At 38.9% G+C, this 19,285-nt stretch overlaps 1 protein-coding gene across 2 annotated transcripts in view; it reads right to left on the bottom strand.

Annotated features, from left to right (window-relative positions):
• The window catches only part of LOC117297571 (fasciculation and elongation protein zeta-2-like), a 54,879-nt gene extending 36,665 nt beyond the window's left edge, over window positions 1-18,214 (bottom strand). The window contains exons 1-3 of one of the 2 annotated variants that reach the window (XM_033780710.1): window positions 17,800-18,214; window positions 10,689-10,797; window positions 7,733-7,885 (exon numbers count right to left, since the gene is read on the bottom strand). In XM_033780710.1, the coding sequence (XP_033636601.1) occupies window positions 7,733-7,885; window positions 10,689-10,797; window positions 17,800-18,119 (582 nt within the window). In that variant the 5' untranslated portion in view covers window positions 18,120-18,214. The remainder of the gene's footprint in view (window positions 1-7,732; window positions 7,886-10,688; window positions 10,798-17,799) is intronic. The other variant, XM_033780790.1, reaches the window with a different exon arrangement.
• Window positions 18,215-19,285: the final 1,071 nt, after the last annotated feature.

Below are 19,285 nucleotides of genomic sequence, written 5' to 3'. Positions count from 1 at the left end.
CCATTTTGTATTTGAGACAGCACGGCACCAATTCCTTCACCGCTGGCATCTGTATCTATTATAAAGGGAATAGAAAAGTCTGGAAAAGCCAAAATTGGCGTAGAGGTAAGTTTTTGTTTCAACAGTTGAAAGGAATATTCACATTCGGGGGTCCAGTTGAACCTGACATTTTTGTGTGTTAGCTTATACAATGGTGCACCTATGCGTGAGAAATCTTTAATGAAACGCCTGTAATATGAGCACAAGCCAATAAAACTTCTGACTTGCTTGAGATTACATGGGGTAGGCCATTCTTTAACTCTTCTTGTCTTTTCTGGGTCAGTGGCTATACCACTCCGGGACACGACATGACCTAAGTAACTAACTTCTTGTTGAAAAAGTGAACACTTCTTTGGTTTAAGCTTAAGTCCAGCTCCCTCTAACTTATTAAAGACTTCGCTGAGACGTGCTGCATGTTCTTCAAAAGTTGGTGCATAAATTAAAACGTCATCTAAATAGACCAAACATGTTTTCCACTGTAAACCAGCCAGGATTAACTCCATCAGTCTTTCAAATGTACTTGGAGCATTGCAGAGACCAAATGGCATTGCATTAAACTCATACAATCCACTTCCGGTGGTAAAAGCTGTCTTCTCTTTGTCATCAGGGCTTACTTCGACCTGCCAATACCCACTGGTCAAATCTAATGAAGAAAACCACTGCGAACCAGCTAATGCGTCAAGACTATCATCTATCCTCGGTAGGGGGTAGGCATCTTTATATGTCACCTCATTCAACTTCCTATAGTCCACACAAAACCTTGAAGAACCATCTTTCTTTTTAACCAGGACAACTGGACTTGCCCATGGACTACTTGAAGGAGATATGACACTGGCTTTCAACATCTCGTCTACTTGTTGCTGTGCCTCAGCTCGCTGATGATGTGGCAGACGTCGTGCTGGTTGTCGACGTGGACGAGCATTACCTGTGTCAATTTTGTGGAGAACTAAGTTAGTTCGACCTAATTCGCCCGACTTGGAAAAAACATTACTGTGTTGACGCATTAAGTCTGTCAATATGTCTTTTTGGTCACTATCCAATAATTTTGAACTACGTTCATACAGTTCTTTCAAACTAGGTGCTAAGTCATCTTCATCATCACTTTCGATGGGCTCATCTTTCACTTCCTCTGCAGGTTGCAATAATGCTATTTGTGTACCCTTGTACAAAACAGCTGGCTCAGGTTGTAAATTGAAAATCCTTAGAGGAACTCTGTTTTGCTCGGAACTTATGAAAGTACAACCTAACAAAAGACCGTTATCTTTAGAAGAAAAGCTACCAGCAGGCTCAAGAACCCCTTGGTACGTACAACCATTGCGAAATTGCAAATCTCCTGGTATAACTGTCTCTCGTCTTGCCGGAAGTGTTACAGTTTCGCCAACCGAAACTCTACAACATGTCGAAGGTACGCTCTCAGAAAATAGGGGAATTTCCTGGGTACTGAATGTTAGTTTACGTCTTGGCAGATCAAGTACTCCACCGTGTGACATGAGAAAATCCATCCCTAATATACCTGCTTGCATAATAGGTGCAACTAAAACCAGATGTCGTCTGTGAAGTTTACCAAAACGAACCACCATTTCCGTACAACCCAAAACCTGTAAAACACTGCCCTCTGCAGCTACTATTGACTCTACACAGGGACGTAAACTCTGGCGGACATCTTGGGGTAACTGTTCCCAGATGTGTGGATGGATAATGGATACTGATGAACCCGTATCAAGCAAAAACTTCACATTAACACCGTGAACACCACCATGGACAAAGCAAACTGGGGACTGGGCCTTGCTAACTACTGGGGGCTGGGCAGTGGCCCCTTGCACAACCCACTGTCGTTTCCCTCATTTATAGGAGTCTGTAATTTGGGCATGGCTTGAGACACTAGCTTAGGACACTGTGCTCGTCTATGTCCAACCTCTTTGCACTCCCAACATGAAAATGGAAATTTCGTGGCACTGTATCTAGGCTTACTTCCCACCGTTCTTTTCAGTTCTTTTAATGTTTGTTCAATCTCCCTAAGTTTGTTTTCTAGGTCAGAGTTGACCTGGGTACTCTGTTCGGCTAACAAATTTAAAGTGCCCTCATTGGCGCTGGCCACAACATGTTTAGGCAAAGGGTTTTTATTGCACTCTAGTTGCAGATATGCCTCCTCCTCCAGAGCCAAAGTCAAAGCCTTTCCTAAACTACTAGGCTTTGATCGTCGAACTTGAATTCTTACATCAGGTAAGTCAAGAGCTTCAATGAACTGATCCCTACCCATCTCCTCCCTGAATTTACTTGACACATTTGGAAATGCCTTCAAGACCAGCCTACGAATCTCACTTGCAAGTTGCTGCAAGGATTCCCCTTTTCGTCGAGATCTAGCTCTAAGTTGTGCTCGAAAAAGTTCTACTTGTCCTTGGGGACAAAAACGTTCTTTAAGAGCCTGTACCAGTTCTGTGTAGCTTTGTTTCTTAGAGTGTGCTAAATCTGTGTAAACTTGTAAAGCGGGACCTCTCAACTTAACAGCAAGAAATTTCGTTTTTTGTTCAATAGTCCAGTTATTTATGTTAGCACACAATTCCATGTGACTTAGCCAATCCTCAAAAGGTGTTTTACCGTCATAATTGTCTGGCTGTACAACAGGTTTGGTTACTTTCTGTTCAGATAAGCTATATGCAAATCTTGGATCGAAACGTAAATCACCATTAAAATTTGTGTCACTTATGTTAGTATTAGCAGGTGTATTTACAGTTATCGGTTCACGACCCATACTTTGGGTCTGTTGAGGCAAAGAAAAATCTACTCTAGCACTAGAAGTGCTTAACGGAACTCCAAACTTTGGGGTTCCAACATTAACTGGTTCTGTTCTGTCGCTTGCATTCATACCCCGGGTACGCCTTAACCTACCCGTGGGGAGGGACATGTGACCGGGTTCTTCTATGCTAGCACCCATGGGCTCAGGCGTCGAACCCACTTCAGCCAAACCAAGTACAGCTAATTTTTGGTCTAGTTCTCTTTCTAGCATTCTTAAAGTTTGACTCAAATGATCTCCTACATCGTCCCTTCTTGAAGCCATACTGACTACTTTACCGAACTTATCTTTTTAAATAGACCTGTTCGCAAAGAAAATTTGTATGTTTTAAATCCCACCGCTGCCACCAAAAACTGTAACGAAACCCCCTCAAGAGTTACGCCAGTTGGATTAGTCCAAACAAACCATTTTCAATGAAAGAATTGATAAGGACCCAAAAAATTCCAATGCTACCGCTATATTTCTAAGCGGGTTTTTATTCCACTAACTAATTAAATTATTTACAAGAAACGGCAGTATGGATTCAAAAATGGACAAGATATAATGCAAAAAGGAATAAGCACAATTGAACCCTTAAATTTACGAACAATCAATTAATGCACTTCAGCTAACTTTAATATAAAATGAGGCTTTGAGTTGGCTGTTCCCGGCACATGTTAGCAAACCACTTTACACTACTTTCTGGGGGCTCTCTCCGGGATGACAGCCCGTCGGAATTCGGGGCTATGCCCCTAGCAAAGCGACAACTTTCCCCTAAAATTACCCTCACAATAATGCCCTTGGCCACATGTACCGGAAACACCCTGTCAAAACCTCAAGTAAAAAATACAATGAAATGAACCTAATTTATGATCAGAAAAATAGAACTAATAGATTTGGAATGGCTGAAATGGGCCCAAGGTACAATAAATAAAAGCAAGCACAGACTTACATATAGAACCAGGTAGCGCTGTCTTTAAAAACCAGGGTTGAGGACACAACACATCAAGACATGTTCTCCCTCTGGTCTCCCAGTCACAAGTCCCTCATGAGCAATGGTGAACAATATTTTTATACCAAATTCACCATTGGTGTATAAAGCAAGTAGTCATGCCACAATAAATTGAATAGTAATTCATTAAACTTCTGGGTTAGGATCAATGGGTAGAAAAGAAGGCTCTTTCAACTTACAATACTAAACTCCCATCTGGGCTGAATGATGATTGCTACAACAGAGGGTTTACAATACAATGTGGAGCCCCAGTTGGGTTGAATGGGAACTGCTACAAAAGAGGGTTTACCACACAATGCGGAGCCCCAGTTGGGTTGAATGGGGACTGCTACAAAAGAGGGTTTACCATACTAACTAGCTACTTACAGCTAACAGGTGGGGATCTTTGTTAGAGTTCAGAGTTTGACCAACAAATCTTATATGGACAGCCAACTGTGGCAAATATAGTGCCACTTGACTAGTGTTGTAATAATGATAGAGCACAAATTGAGCAAAGTAACATTACAAAACCAAATTCTGTCACACCACCATACATGTACCTCAAAATAAGCCTTTTTGAGTAATGGCGGACACAATGCTACAACACTTTCAGGTTTGGGTATATTTGTGTGTATACACAAATCAAACAGTACACTCCTATCATGTCCGCCATAACTCAATAAGGCTTATGGCTTAGTGTGTCCATAGAGCAAGACTATGGTGTGACAAGTGCAGACGGAGCAAACTGATGCAGCAAACAATAAGTAATTATGAATTATTCACATTGTATTGTATTTTATAACCAAAGATCCTGTTGCTACATGTCTACAAGGTGTGGCTAGTCAAGGCAAACTATCCATCCATCTTAAATATGTTAGTGTTTCTTTAGAATGTTTAATTCATCTTGCTTTATAATTACTCCATTTGTACTATATTTATTACAATATTGTTATTTAATGGGGGTTTTTCAAGTTGTGCAAATGGAAATAAACCAATCAAATATACGACTGTTGCATGCTGCAGCTAGCCATAACACAAGAAAGGATGCAGTCTGCCTCGTACTCATTGACTCCTCCTTAGGAACAACCTCATTGCTAAGATTTTCAAGCAGGCTTCGGTAATCCAAGACCCAAGAATTGACACAGTCTGCCACACTCCTTGGCCCACTCTGTCTTAAGCTCAGATTGTCGAGCACACTGCAGCAAACCAAAACTCAACAAATGATGCGATCTGCCCCACCCCTTGACTACACTCTGGAATCATCCAATGCCTTAAGCTCAGATTGTCAAACTCATAGCAGCAAACCAAAAGTCAAGATATGGTGCAGTCTTCCCCAACCCTAGGCCACACCCTGGATTCATCCAGTTTCTTAAAACTCAGACTGCCAAGCACACTGCAGCAAACCAAAGCTCAAGAAATGATGACGCAGTCTGCCCCCCCCCCCCCCAGGCCACACCCTGGATTCATCCAATGTCTTAAACTCAGACTGCCAAGCACACTGCAGCAAACCAAAGCTCAAGAAATGATGCTGTCTGCCCCGCCCCTCTGATCCAATACCGAGAGGTGCTTTGAGACTTCAATCCCTCAGTATGTTTGCACATGTTAATAAAGCATCCCCCTTCTCAGCACATCTCCAGCAAGATATCCAGTCTTTGACCCCCAAAAAATTTATCACTCTACGATTGGGAAAATGTCACAGACAGTCAGGCACCGACATTTTCCAGTCGGACTGGCAACCATTGAATCATGAGATGCTGATGCTGGCTTGCATGGCCTTGGCATTGAGGGGGATGAGACCTAACTTATTATTACTACTATGTCATTGCTACATGATGTATGCATGCATACACACTAAAAACGCAATGTGTGAAATTGACAACTCATTTTATTTTTTCTTGCACCTTGTAGGCCCACATGTACATGTACATGTGCATGTACGTCCTCTTGCCGTATACAAGGTACTAAAAACGGTCACACCTTTGGAATGAAAATTGAGAGAGTATTCAGTTTAGGGTGTGACAATTCTTTTTGACGATACAGAGAGTAAAGACACGTTAAAGAGGGGCTTCATAATCAAAATTGTTTTTGTGATGTAGTCATTTTTTTCAATAGATAGAGTTGTTATGAAAATGGGAGAATAACTTACATGCAAGTCACTAACCTCACAATAAAATGCGAGGTTAGAGACTTAGTAAAAATCCAGCTCACATGAGGACTTTAACTATTGGAAAATGAGCACATCACAAAATTAAATTTGACATTTGCCTTCCTCTTTATAAAGACTCTGTCTATTGGAAATTGAGTGCATCACAAAACTGAATTCAACCTTGGGCCATTCTTTAATATTCATGAATTTAGCATGTTAGTACATTATCACCGTATGCATATTGGGGAGTATAATAAAGTAACACTTAGCCTGTTCGTTCATTTAAAGGCATTTGGTATTTTAGAGAACAGTTTGAATGTTTTATTCCTATATAAATGTAGATGCACACAATAAAGCAAACATCTGAAAATTTCATTTCAAAACAGTATTTTAAGTGAAATGTTTCTCGAAATCCTTTATATTTTACTATCGAAAGCTGACTGTAGGCTTCTAACCAATAGTTTTTGTTGCCATTAATTTTAAAGACAGTGTACACTATTGGTAATTGTCAAAGATCAGTCTTCTCACTTGGTGCATCTCAACATGTATGCATAAAATAACAAACATGTGAAAATTTGAGCTCGATCGGTCGTCGGAGTTGCAAGATAACTATGAAAGAAAAAAACCCCCTTGTGACGCGAAGTTGTGTACGTTTAGATGGTTGATTTCGAGACCTCAAGTTCTAAACTTGAGGTCTTGAAATCAAATTCGTGGAAAAATACTTCTTTCTGCAAAACTAAGTCACTTCAGAGGGAGCTGTTTCTCACAATGTTTTATACCATCAACCTCTCCCCATTACTTGTTACAAAGTAAGGTTGTATGCCAATACTTATTTTGAGTAATTACCAATAGTGTCCACTGCCTATAAGAGTGATAACCACTTCTAACCACTTCCCTCTAAATAGACCATAAAATAACAATTGAGTTGCTGTAATGTAATTCACTTTCCCTTCCGATCATCAAAACAAGACAGGGCTAGTTTTGTTGATTATTTCTTGTCTGTAAATTTATCTTACAATGTCAAACAGCATGAACACAGACAAACCCTAATTGCCAACGTTTAGCTACGTACAATTAAGCCCATGGTTCTGACAACAATAATTATGTGAAGGGAATACAATGAAGACTACTTTACTTTTTATTTCTATGATTCAAACAATAAAATGGGGTAAAACAAATTTGAATATTTTGTGCAAACCTTTATTTAACCATGCTTTGGCCAGGTATGTTGGTATTAACTTTTCACAGCCACAAGTTTGCCCAACCATGGTTGGCAAAAGTATGGGCGGCCTTCAAAGCAAAATAGTACACTAATTTATAATTTCATTTCTTACAAAACTCTCCAATGTATAATTTCTTACAAAACTCTATCAAATTAGCCAAAATCACTGATGGATGAATCGTTGCAATCCAAACATAATTGATATTCTTGGTAGCAAAGGAAGGAGATTAAATAAGGCAAAATTGTTGCCAATCCAGTAAATAAATAGGATGGTCTATAAACTGCTAGTTTTCACTCATAAAGGAAATGAGTAACACATGTACCACAGGAGGACTCCAAATTGGCATTGAACTGCAAGCCTGTGGCCAGTGATTTTTAGTGTCCCGCCACAAAACTCAGAGTGGAAAACCTAACTGTGTAACACTCAAGAAAATGATGTTCAAATTAGTAATAATAATTGGATAATTTTGTCCTTGGAAGCAGAGGTTTCTACCTCAAGCCGTAGAGACTCAAAAACGGCCTAAAATTAGCAGCGAATTGATTCAGTAAATATTCTCCTACCTGGAAAAGCTCATCTATTTCTTCAATAACTCGATCTGCTGTAACGGAGGGATCTTGGTCTTCAGGTGGCATGGAGGACAGTACCATGGAATGCATGTCAAAACATTGGGTCAGTTCATGGTCCTCTGGTAGGTCAAGATTGTCGCCATTTCTCTGTTGAATTGAAACAAAACAAAGTCCCTTTATCATTCAACATTTCATTTCAGAACGACATTATAAAAATTGCTGGCAGTGCACATATTTAAAAAGAATTTCAAAATTATGATTACTATTATTTATTTGACCAACACAAAATTAACAGACAAGTTGTTTTTTAAAAAAGAAAAAGAGAAAACTAAATATATTATACAATATGGATTCAAATGGAAATCTGGAGTGTTTGGGTGAATCTTTCAGGAGAAAACCATTGACAAAATTTTCATTTCATTTGAAAAATAACTTATTTTAACTGAAATATGTCTCCGGTCTTTTTTTTCTAAAAATGTAAAGATATTAAAGAGACGAAACATACCAAAGTTAAGACGGACTAATCCAAGTCAAAACCAGTTGGATGTTCATTAATCAAAAAGAACCTTGGGCACTGCAACATGAGCCCAATTTCATATAGCTGCTTACATACATGTATCTAAGCACAAAGATCAGCACAACATGCTTACAAGAAAAAGATTATCAGCCAAAATACCATGTCACATGTCTGGTGTTCTGCATATTCTTGCTGAACAAAATTTGTTTAAGTAGTATTGTCTCTTTAAGCAGTTGAACCGCGATGTGTTTGTAAAACTGTCATGTTTTTAATTGAATATTGGAAATGCTTGAAATAGTTTTTCGATTATCAGCCAAAATACCATGTCACATGACTGGTGTTCTGCATATTCTTGCTGAACAAAATTTGTTTAAGTAGTATTGTCTCTTTAAGCAGTTGAACCGCGATGTGTTTGGAAAACTGTCATGTTTTAATTGGATATTAGAAATGCTTGAAATAGTTTTGTCAATCGCCTCATCAGCGAGATGGTCCTCATAAGGTACCGAGACCGATGTGTCACGTTCACAGCGATTCAGCTAAGTACCTAGACAACACGCACCTGTGTTAACACACTACCCAGAGGCTATCCTACTTTAATATTAAAACTGTAACATGAATTCACAGGGCTAGAATTTTACACTGGATCGCTAGCCTGAGGCCTGTGATTTTGTCATCAGGCCAGTAAACTCATGACCAGACAAGTCTGTTGGTCATGTGTTTGTGTTCAAATGTTGACTTTCAGTCTGATAAATAAGATTATGTTTATTACAGGACACATACCCATAATACAAATAAGATGTTCTCCTAGTGCTTTTTCAAACTCAAAAAGTTCAGCTGTTGAGGCATTTTTTTCTTTTCACTTCAATTCTTGTCTTGTACACAAATTCTGGGTAGTAAATATTTTAAAAGGTATACACACATCATCACATGTATGTAAGCCCTGCGGTCTGTGGAATTTCCCCTCAAAATTTTAGCCTGATTCAATGGTCTGTGTACTATAACCAAGTTATGTACATTCAAAGTACAATGTTATTAACCCCTTGCATTGACAATGAGAAAACACGCGGCTACCTTCAGCCCACGGACTGCCATTTTTTATTCGCAAAAGCACACGTAAAGATTTATAATCATAGCCTATGCCTCTAACTGCATGCCCCACCTAAAAAGCGCCCTACACATGTAACGTGTGACATGTCAGGTGAATTGGGTCAATACTAAGAGTCTAAAAGAACATCATGTGTAGCAGTGGCCAGCCTTGACCTTATTATATTAGAGACCACAGACATTGGAACTGAAATTAACTCAAACTAAATGTATCCCAGTCAGCAAATTTGTAAAATTTGGATTGAAAATCAATCAAAATCTTGGGGACACAAGTGCCCAATTTCATGTAGCTGCTTTTCCTTTAGCATCAAAATATTAACTTAATAAAAATAAGCTGGATACAGTCACAGATGCTAACTTGACATGCTATTTTTGCAAGGTAACTTTATCCTGGTGAGCAAAATTGTGTTTGCTTGGCTACTTTTTGGACATACTTTTTGGACATAGACAGAGGATGGACATTGGACCAAGGACTGCAAATTATGCAATCAAATTGATGTAATTTGGGAACTTTTAGAACCAGAAAAAGTAATATCAAGTCAGACATATATTGTAATCCAATTCTTTTTTTGGTGATCTCAAGACTAAAAATAACGTCTGCAGATTGCTACCTCCACAGTGTTCCAACAATGTATTGTGTATTCATTCAATGTTTTGACACTGTGGATGTATTTGTGGGCAGAGGAAGGTCAGTAGGAGAGCATAAAGGCTTGAGTGCCTACTCAAACAAACCGGCAGCCAACATGTGGAGCCATTTCTTTCAGGCCTTGTGCTTCTCAAAATATCAGATTACCGGAAAAACACAGTCGTCATCCATTTGTTAATTATCCTGAATTAAAGTTCATCAGTCTCAGATCGTACTTAAAATGTACACAAGTTACGAAAACAACTTTGACCCTCGTCCTGGTTTTCACCTCTTACAGGGAGTGCATAATAGTAGATAATGGAAATTAAAGCTTGGTTCACGCATGTACTTCATGCGAATGGGAAGGAAATTTGATGTCACAAAATCACAACAAGCAATTCGCTCAAGTTGAAATTTGCTACACCCTACTAGTTGCAAAATAAATGCAAACATGTTGTGATGTCAAATTCGCTTTGCATTCGAATATGAAGGATGACCCAGGCCTAACGAGGATCATTTAAATCCTCTTGTTGTCAAGCATTAGGAATCCAGTGTCAACAATTGTGCGTGACATTTTCAATAGAAATGGGTGCGGCCAACGGAGACAGGTCATTGGCTAAGAGTTTGGCCTCCACGATCCAGTAATTGCGGCCAATGCAAGGGATCTATTCCTGCAGTCTTAAGAAGGCGACTTCCTACAGTACCTGGTTTGTACACAAGTTGAGGGTTGGCATGTGTAGTTTTCTTGTGTGTGAGTTCTTCCAGTCTAGCGGCATTACTTGGCCCATGTTGTCTGTCACTTTCTTCCATATTCTGTACGAGAAAAGATGAAGAAATATAAAGAAAAGTTTATTAAAAACATTGAACTAGTACCATGACATTTCCCTTTCCAATTAGGAGGCAAAATTTGCATTAGAACATTTCAAGGGGCACCAAGGCAATAATTATGAAAGATATCAAACCTACATATATACCCTATTTCATATAGCTGCTTAACAAAATTTGCTTCAATATTTTCTGCAAAGCAAACATTAGAAGGAAACCAGTGTTGCAAACAGTAAATACAGAAAATGGTATTTTGGCTGACAGTAACCTTTTTGCTTAATTTGTGCTTAAAAGCAGGGGTGAAGTTGTGTCATAGCGGTACTCTTTAAGTGATCCACTCAGCACCACGCTACTACCAGTGATTAATGGTTAGTATCCTCTACCCTGACATGTTGACATGAGATAGTAAATAAGCCCTACATGTATAGTGTAATGGCCCATGCATTGCCATTCCGCTCGCTTGCTGCCAGCCCACAGTAAAAAAAAAACACACAAGAGAGACCTTCCTTTTCACATAATGCATGACATGTTAGCCTAGACATTATCCCCTACAAATACTTTAAACTTCAATGCCCCACAATTTGTCTTACACTTTGCTTTTCCCACTGTGGTTTTGTGACTATATAAAGACAAGATTGCAGTGTTCTAGGTTTTAATATCCTTGAAAATGTGCTGACATCTGGGCCATTATTCATAAAATGTAGCTCAGCACAACAAAATTATCTTTACCAGAATAAGGTTACCAGCCAAACTACTTTGAGACAAGTAGTGGTATCCTGCTAAAGACAATTATTTTAACTACTATTTTCTGCCCAAGAAGCTCTTTTAAAAATAAGGCCCTGCAGCCAATTTCACGAAAAGCTAGGATTATTGTTACAAGATTGGTTCATGCGTCCTAATGTCTATTCTGCTTGGAAGATAATTATTTTAACTAATATTTTCTGCACAAGAAGCTCTTTAAAATAAGGCCATGCAGCCAATTTCACGAAAAGCTAGGATTATTGTTATAAGGTTGGTTCATGCGTCCTAATGTCTATAATAGATACGGAACTGAACTCGTCTTAAGTCCTAAGATTAATCCTAAGTTAGGAAGAGTTTGGTGAAATCGATGGCTGCTCCTTGGAAAAACAGTTAAACCGTTAAACGGAAGACACAAGTTCTGTTTATAAAACTATTTAGAAAAATAAACACAAATGCACAACTGTTTTGGGTAACCAATAACAGCTCTTAAATAAATTTGCCTCGAATTTGCATCAGTTCCTCCAAAAACAAAATAAAAATAGCACTCTGTTTACAAATTACTCATCGGCCCAATGGAGGAGTCAGCATCAGTCACGCCACAAGGAGACTATTTATGCATACACATAAGATGATGTTGTGCAGGATTATGTTCTCCTCACGGGACTCAACAGAGTCCGCCAGGCCATAGAAGAACAACATGCAATTAGTGCTCAGTTCCACAGGTAATTTACATTTATACTGAGTAAATACTGGACACTGGATACAGTACATTAGAGCTGATAATGTGAGGTACACGTAAAGCGTGGGCTTAGATGTTCAACAAAATGTTTGGCGCTTGTGTAAACCAAGAGCCGTGTTTAATAATGTTCAACTCGTTTAGGATACAAACAATGTACATTTTGACATTTGGAATGGACAAAATACTGCTTGATTGTTCATATCTGTTTGTTTTTTGAGAAACATGATACCTCCATGTATAGTATACTCTCTAATGAGTAAAAGTAAAGAGTGAAAAACACAATTCTTTACATTTCGAGTTGTCCCTCATATGGCTCTTTCAAAAGGGTGGTGGTTATTTCACTCTTTTAGAGGGGTTTCACTCCAAGAGTGGAAGACCACTTGAAAAAGAGTTGTCCCTCATATGGCTATTCAAAGAGTGCTTTTTCACTCCTTTGCATTTAGAGATTAGGCTCATATTATTAGGAAAGAACCCAATGCAATTGTTCAGCTGCTGTGCCTAAATAAAGACAGAGCCAGAATCAGAGAGAAAGCTGTGTATTATTTCTGAATGTGTAGATTCCTCATTACAATGCCCATAATATCTTACTACAGCCTGTGAGAACAAACAAATATACAAACAGGATACTGCGTATACAATGGTGGACAGCAAGGCCACTGGCCAAATTGACAATATAACAAATGTACACTATCTTTGTTGCTCGTGAGTTGGTTGAGTTGTCTTTGGTTTGTACAATGAAGATCTTCAGAACCACGGACTGTTCTTTTGCGCAGCGCTAGTGGAAACATCATCTCTAGTCAGTCTTAAAGTGAATTATTGTTGGGGTCCCGGCATTACCTCATGTCCATTAGCCATGAACAAACATGTTAACTTTACCATGTGTGATGCCCTGGCATATTGCAAATATTTGCGTATGTTTTTTATTTTGTCAAAAATTGTACGCTCAGAGGAAGACAATTCTTAAAAAGAAATTCTTTCTGCAGAAATCGGGCCATGAAGCGAACCCTATGGCAAATCACCCAGCAATATTATGAATTTTGAAACAAATAAAATCTGTTTACAACTTCAGTTTGACATGCTGCTGAATATTTGCAAGGTAAGACCATGTCTGAAACGGCGACTTCGACAACAGCTACAGCTAGATCAGCGTGTCTGCCAGTGTTGAAAAATAGGCAGACGTGCGTGATTTAGCCGTAGCTGTAGCCATTTCGGACACGGCTTAACCCCATGGTAGAATATGTGAGTACATACAACACCTTGATGTATTGCCTCATTGTTTCAGACTGACTTTACTCACACCAGGCTGAATCACACTACATGACTCAAGTATTCATAATGATCCTTGGACATGTCATTTGAATAAATGAATGTCTACATGTACACTGTACGTCACTTCCACAATGTTAATACATGTGTAGTCCTGTGCTTGGATGGTGCACTATCAGCTTGTTAAAAATAAATGTCCGTTGAATTGAATGTTGGGCTGATATTATTGAAGATTCCTGTATGGCTCCGACTTCTTTTCAAACCTCACAAACCTATTTTCCTTGAGTCAACTCATTTGATGTCCAAAATATCTATCTGAAAATTTGTATTTTGATAGTGACAATTCTTTAGCTAAAGTCTCATCACTAGTTGTCAGGTTTTAGTTTTCTGGTACTTGTCAGCTCTGCATATTGTGCAAGCTCTGCTTGTCCATTGTTGGTTTGCGTCTCTCAGATGTCTTGACTTATCCGAACATGTAGTAAATAACAGTCTCATATCCTTTTCCAATTCACATAATGGACAATCGACAGGATGATGTTGCCTTTATGTAGTAAATATTCTATATGTGCCTCAACTTCGCCCACATCAAACCAGAATCACTCCCAACTAATCTCCCCTTCTCAGAACCCACCCCCATTGACACAGATTACTCCAGTAACCTACGGCAACATCGAAATTAAAAAAAATTCAATCGTAGAATTTCATAACACTGACTTTCGTATCTCCACTATATTCAGTCGTTTTCTCCCTTGCTCTATGTTTTCTCTGTGCGTATCTGGTACATTTGGTATCAGCGATTCTTTTCATCAAGGTAATGTTGCCCCTCGGCATGGGGCAAACAAGACACTGCTCCCAAGGAGAAAAATATAGAGTGTCCGTGCCTTAGTGGTGGTTGTTAAACAGTACATTCGCACACTTGCAGGCATTGATAATCCAGTTTTGAATGACAGTGGTTTAAAGGTCAGCAGACGCTACCTCTAGGCTAGGCAGAAGGGGGGGGTGGGGGTGTTTGGGTAGAGAGGGGGAGGATGGAGGGATGAGGGTGCCATCATTACCTCCCATAAGGATAGGGATACCTTTAGACTTGACAATAGAGTGATGTCAGGTCAATTTACCATTAACAGAGTTCACAGGGTTACATGTTGGATCACATTGCTCAACTGTGATTTTTGAGAAAGTTATACAGTTTCTCCTACACCGGAGTGAGGTCTGTGAGTACATTGTTACTCTATAACGTCTTCACCTTTGTCTGTTATTCTTTTAAATAATATTGTGGCGCTATTTCACTATTTTATGTAATTAACAGTTCTTATAAATCCATGCTGCTATTGGCACTTGCGCTATTGGATGTGACTGAAATAAAAGACAGAAAACAAAACTTTGAAAGGCCCTAGTATTCATAAACAAAGACACACAAAACAGAGTCATAATAAATAAAACTACACATTGTACGCACATGCCTACACCTTTACATCATCACAGTACAGATAAATGACGTACGTGCATACCTCTAACCTTTTAAATTGCATTACACATTGAGAGAGATCCTTAAGAATTGACAACCACCTGTTTTGAAATTCCTTATTGTTACATGAATGCAGTTTCACAAGGGTGCCTACTTGGTACAAATCAATCCTCAAACAAAATGTTTTAATACAAGAAAACACCAATACATGTAGTTCTCCAATGGCATGTTCTTTTACAAGAACTATTTTACTTTTTCGTTTTTCCAAAAGTGCTTCTACACTTGCAACAATGTTAAAGGGTTAGCACCTCCACACTACATGTTTTGACACCTGTATGTTCCGAAATCTCACCTGTTTCAATCCAAGACCCCCACTGTGTTTTCATCATCCTAAACCCTTACCCTAACCCTATACTTACCTTAATGATAAACCCTAACCCTTGCCCAAACCCTGTCCTGTGAACCCCAGCCCTAGTGTAGATTATGAGGGGCTATCGAAGTAAGGGTGTCGGACCATAGGGGTGTCAGACCATATAGAACAGTCACCATACAACATGTACAAAGCCCTACTCCTTTAATGATGATGGTGATAATGCTCATGATAAATTCATGAGGGTCGGCCGAACGGGGAGGGGACTAGTACGACGATGCGGGTGAAGAGAAGTTGGCACAGATGAGGGGGATTATGAGATGAAGTCATGCAGGAGAAAGATGCTGATGCTGCTGATGATGATCCGCTCAGTGTGGATTGTGTGCAAGGGATGTCACATCCAACCATACTGGATAGAATTGGACTGGGGAGAAGGAGGAGACTTGAAGAAAGTCAGTAAGGAAGAGAAGATGAGCTGAGACTGCAGCTGTGCTTCAAGGCTGACTGTCTGGCACACTTATGTGTACCTCAGCTATGTCTTGAAGATAAACTATCTCCCTTTTCAACATAAGATGCAAATCTAAAGAATGTTTTGCTTTCTTTAAGACACCCGTTCGTTCGTTCGTTCGTTCGTTCGTTCGTTCATTGAGAATGGATTACTTGGTTGATGAATTTTATGTTTCTAATTATAAACTGAGATCACTTGCAATTAGCATAACACAAACTAATTGTATTCATTGGACAGAGAAGCTGGGTATACTCACAATGTGCAAAATCCACATACTTACTGACTAAGCCATTTCTAAAATGACAATGACTTGCAGCATCACAACAATATACATATGTTAGGATTGAGATATTAAAACATAAACAATGGTTTAAATCCTTTTCAAGTTTCCTTTTAACAGGTAACAGTGAAAAAACAGGACCTTCCCAAAAAATTAATGCCCTGAAATTAGGAATAACCTGCCCTACATTACAATCTACAATCATCTAGCAGTAAATAAAGAATTTGGATCACTAAATAGGGTTTTTCTGTTGTGGGTTGGACATGAGTGAATATGGCAAACAACACACTTCAAGCATGCTCTACTGCACAGGCTATACAGGCTATTGTCATGTTTATAAATCGTTCAAAATGTTGACTTTTAAATATTTCGTACTTTGTATTTTGTTGACAATGTTATATTCAAACTTTCAGCAGAGTGTTTTCTGCAAAATATAAAAGGAAAAAAAGTGTTTATAAATGCCAAAGAAATAGCAATCACCTGCAGCATCCTGTATTGGAATATTTATCACACAGTGGCATTTATACCAGTTTTGTTTACATTTTCCTGTGTATATGTTTGTCCGTCTGTACCTTCTTTAGTTCACTGGCACTCATAATTTGCTTTAGCTGTGATAATCAAAACTCGCAGTCACATCACATAGCCTCAAGGAGGAGTCAAGAAGGATTATGTTCTAAAATTTGGCAAACCTGGGTGGACTTTTTTTTCCACATTATGGTTTGCATCGCAATCCTCTGCGTTGAGAGGAATGAGGGTTTAACTTATAAACAAATCTGGACTGAGACAATGAAGAATTTATGTTTGATAAGAGTTTGATGACATGGCAAATGAAGAGAACAGGACCGTGTGCTCCATAAGGTTTATCACGATTCAGAACTGCAATGCGTTGTGGAAAGGCATATGGGGCAGTTTGCTATGCGGTGTACAATGTATGTTGTCATGCATGACTCGCGCCACGCATCGCCCATATCTTTGTGTGGGTTCAACAGCGCCCTCTCTTGATATTTTGCTATTCGCGATAAACCTTATGCATGGGTGGGTGATCTAAACAAATGGATTGAGCAAGTTTATAAAACCGAGGAACAGATTTACGGTTGTTTAAATTTAAAACAAATGATGTTCAACTTATACGAGATCTGACTGAGCAGTAATTTTTAATCATTTGTGCACCTATGCTTTACAAAGAAGTGGGAGGTGAGGGGCAAAAGGTGTAGAATGAATTGGAGATGATAGCGTAACGAACCTCGTACTTATTAGGTGTTAGGATAAGGACTACATCATTATGTAGTAGTAGTACATGAAGGAGTAAATGCCTTGCCCTTGGTGGCCCTTGAAAATTTCAATCAAAATTTCTAATTGTTTTGCTCATAAATAGAAAATGAGGTGGTGCCCTTGCCCTTTCAAAATTAATGCAGCATGGCTGATCATGAAATTGTAATTCAAAACAATGGCATCCTAAAATAGGATTCCCCTACAAATGACAATACAATAATATCAATATTATTAAAATTAACATTACACACTGACTGTCAGTCACACGCCCACAACTGCAGAGTGCAGGATCCATGTGTTCCATTAATTCGTCAGAATCTCTTGTTTTTTCTTTTCTTTTCATACTCACTTGCAATTTTTCATAACCTCCTCCTGTGTAAGAATTTTGACCGGAGCAATTCTTTCCGTGTTCAGATTGTAATTTCTGAAGCACACCGCCAATTTGTCATCGAAGTTGTTCACCAAATCCTCAATCGACATCGTTCGTTCGTTAAAATTGTCCGGACATATTTCCTCTTTGATCGACAACACTGGGAATGCATCTCCGTTGCCGTTGGAATTGAGAACATCTGCTGGGGAACTTCTGAACTCGATAAATTCCGGCCATTCTTCATTACTTGGGGTGTGTGGATCACCTTGGTCGTCGAAAAACGCCAACGGAGCGGCCATGTTGTCGTCCTGTCTAGTTCGTAAACTGCATGCAACTCTCCTTCTTGTTGTTTTGTATCGTGATTGCTGTATGAATTTATTTACGCGAGCTCAGTGGGTGCACGACGCATGGGCTTGGTTCACTGGTGCCTTATCACCTTTTGAGTCCAAAATACGCATACTGCGAGTACCAGTACGAGATGCTTGCATAGAATGTCACAACGCAAGATGGGTGGGGAGTGTGCAATTTTTTATTGCAGTGAAAACTTGAGAAATTTCTCTTTCGTCATCAAGTTGCTAAACCTTATGAATGTCATTTATCTTGCGTTTGAAGATTGTCAGTTACATATACACAAATGAATACAGAAACTGAGATATATTATTAATGACGAATCACTGCAAGTTCAGAAGAATCGTTGAATAAAACAATATTGACCAATCGAAACTTTCGGTTTTAGGGAATTCCCCTGGGCGGAAAGCGTAACCCCGCGCCCCGCCCCTCCTAGCTGCAAACAATAAAACAGATTGTCAACAAAATTCGAAAGTTTTTCGAAGTCGACCAAATAATTTATTCTGTATCCAATTCACGACGTTAAACAAAGTTTAAAAACAGCTTTAACACAAAAACTACTAAAACACTTAAATGCATGAGAAGAAAAATAAATTTGAAGGCTTTGAAAAAAACGCGCGGTCATTGATTGAATAAAATAATATATATGGTACTTTTTTCTGCATGTCTTGATTCTGTTAATTGCTGCCCAACCTCCATGCACATAATTAGTTGTGTCTAAGCTGAATTAGTAACATCAAATTCGTTTTGAAAGCGAGACCGGGAATGTAGCTGCGGCAAAAAAAGAATGTCCCTAATTTGTTTAAATATTTTTTTTTTTAGTAGGGACACCATGGAACTAAGACTAACGGAGCACCGAACTCGAAGTTTATGTTGTATTTCGTTCATGTTGTTATTTTTGTTTACTTACACAGCGTGGTTTATAAAAAAGTTATTGCTGATTCTGATCGGCAGGAAGGTTGCTCAAAGTCCATCCCGCTATGCCGTTACATGATACACACTTAATTTTAGGGGAGCTAGTCTAGAATTCCCATGGATGGGTTAAAGTTTGTTGTCAATTGCAAATTCACTGAGTGAAGCAATTTTTCTCTCCTAGTTTGCAGGGTCTTGCTCACAA

Source organism: Asterias rubens, chromosome 1 (genome assembly GCF_902459465.1).
Source record: "Asterias rubens chromosome 1, eAstRub1.3, whole genome shotgun sequence".
In the NCBI taxonomy this organism is placed as follows: domain Eukaryota; kingdom Metazoa; phylum Echinodermata; class Asteroidea; order Forcipulatida; family Asteriidae; genus Asterias; species Asterias rubens.
Note: the sequence above shows the minus strand (reverse complement) of the source record. Positions and strands in the feature narration are given on the sequence as shown.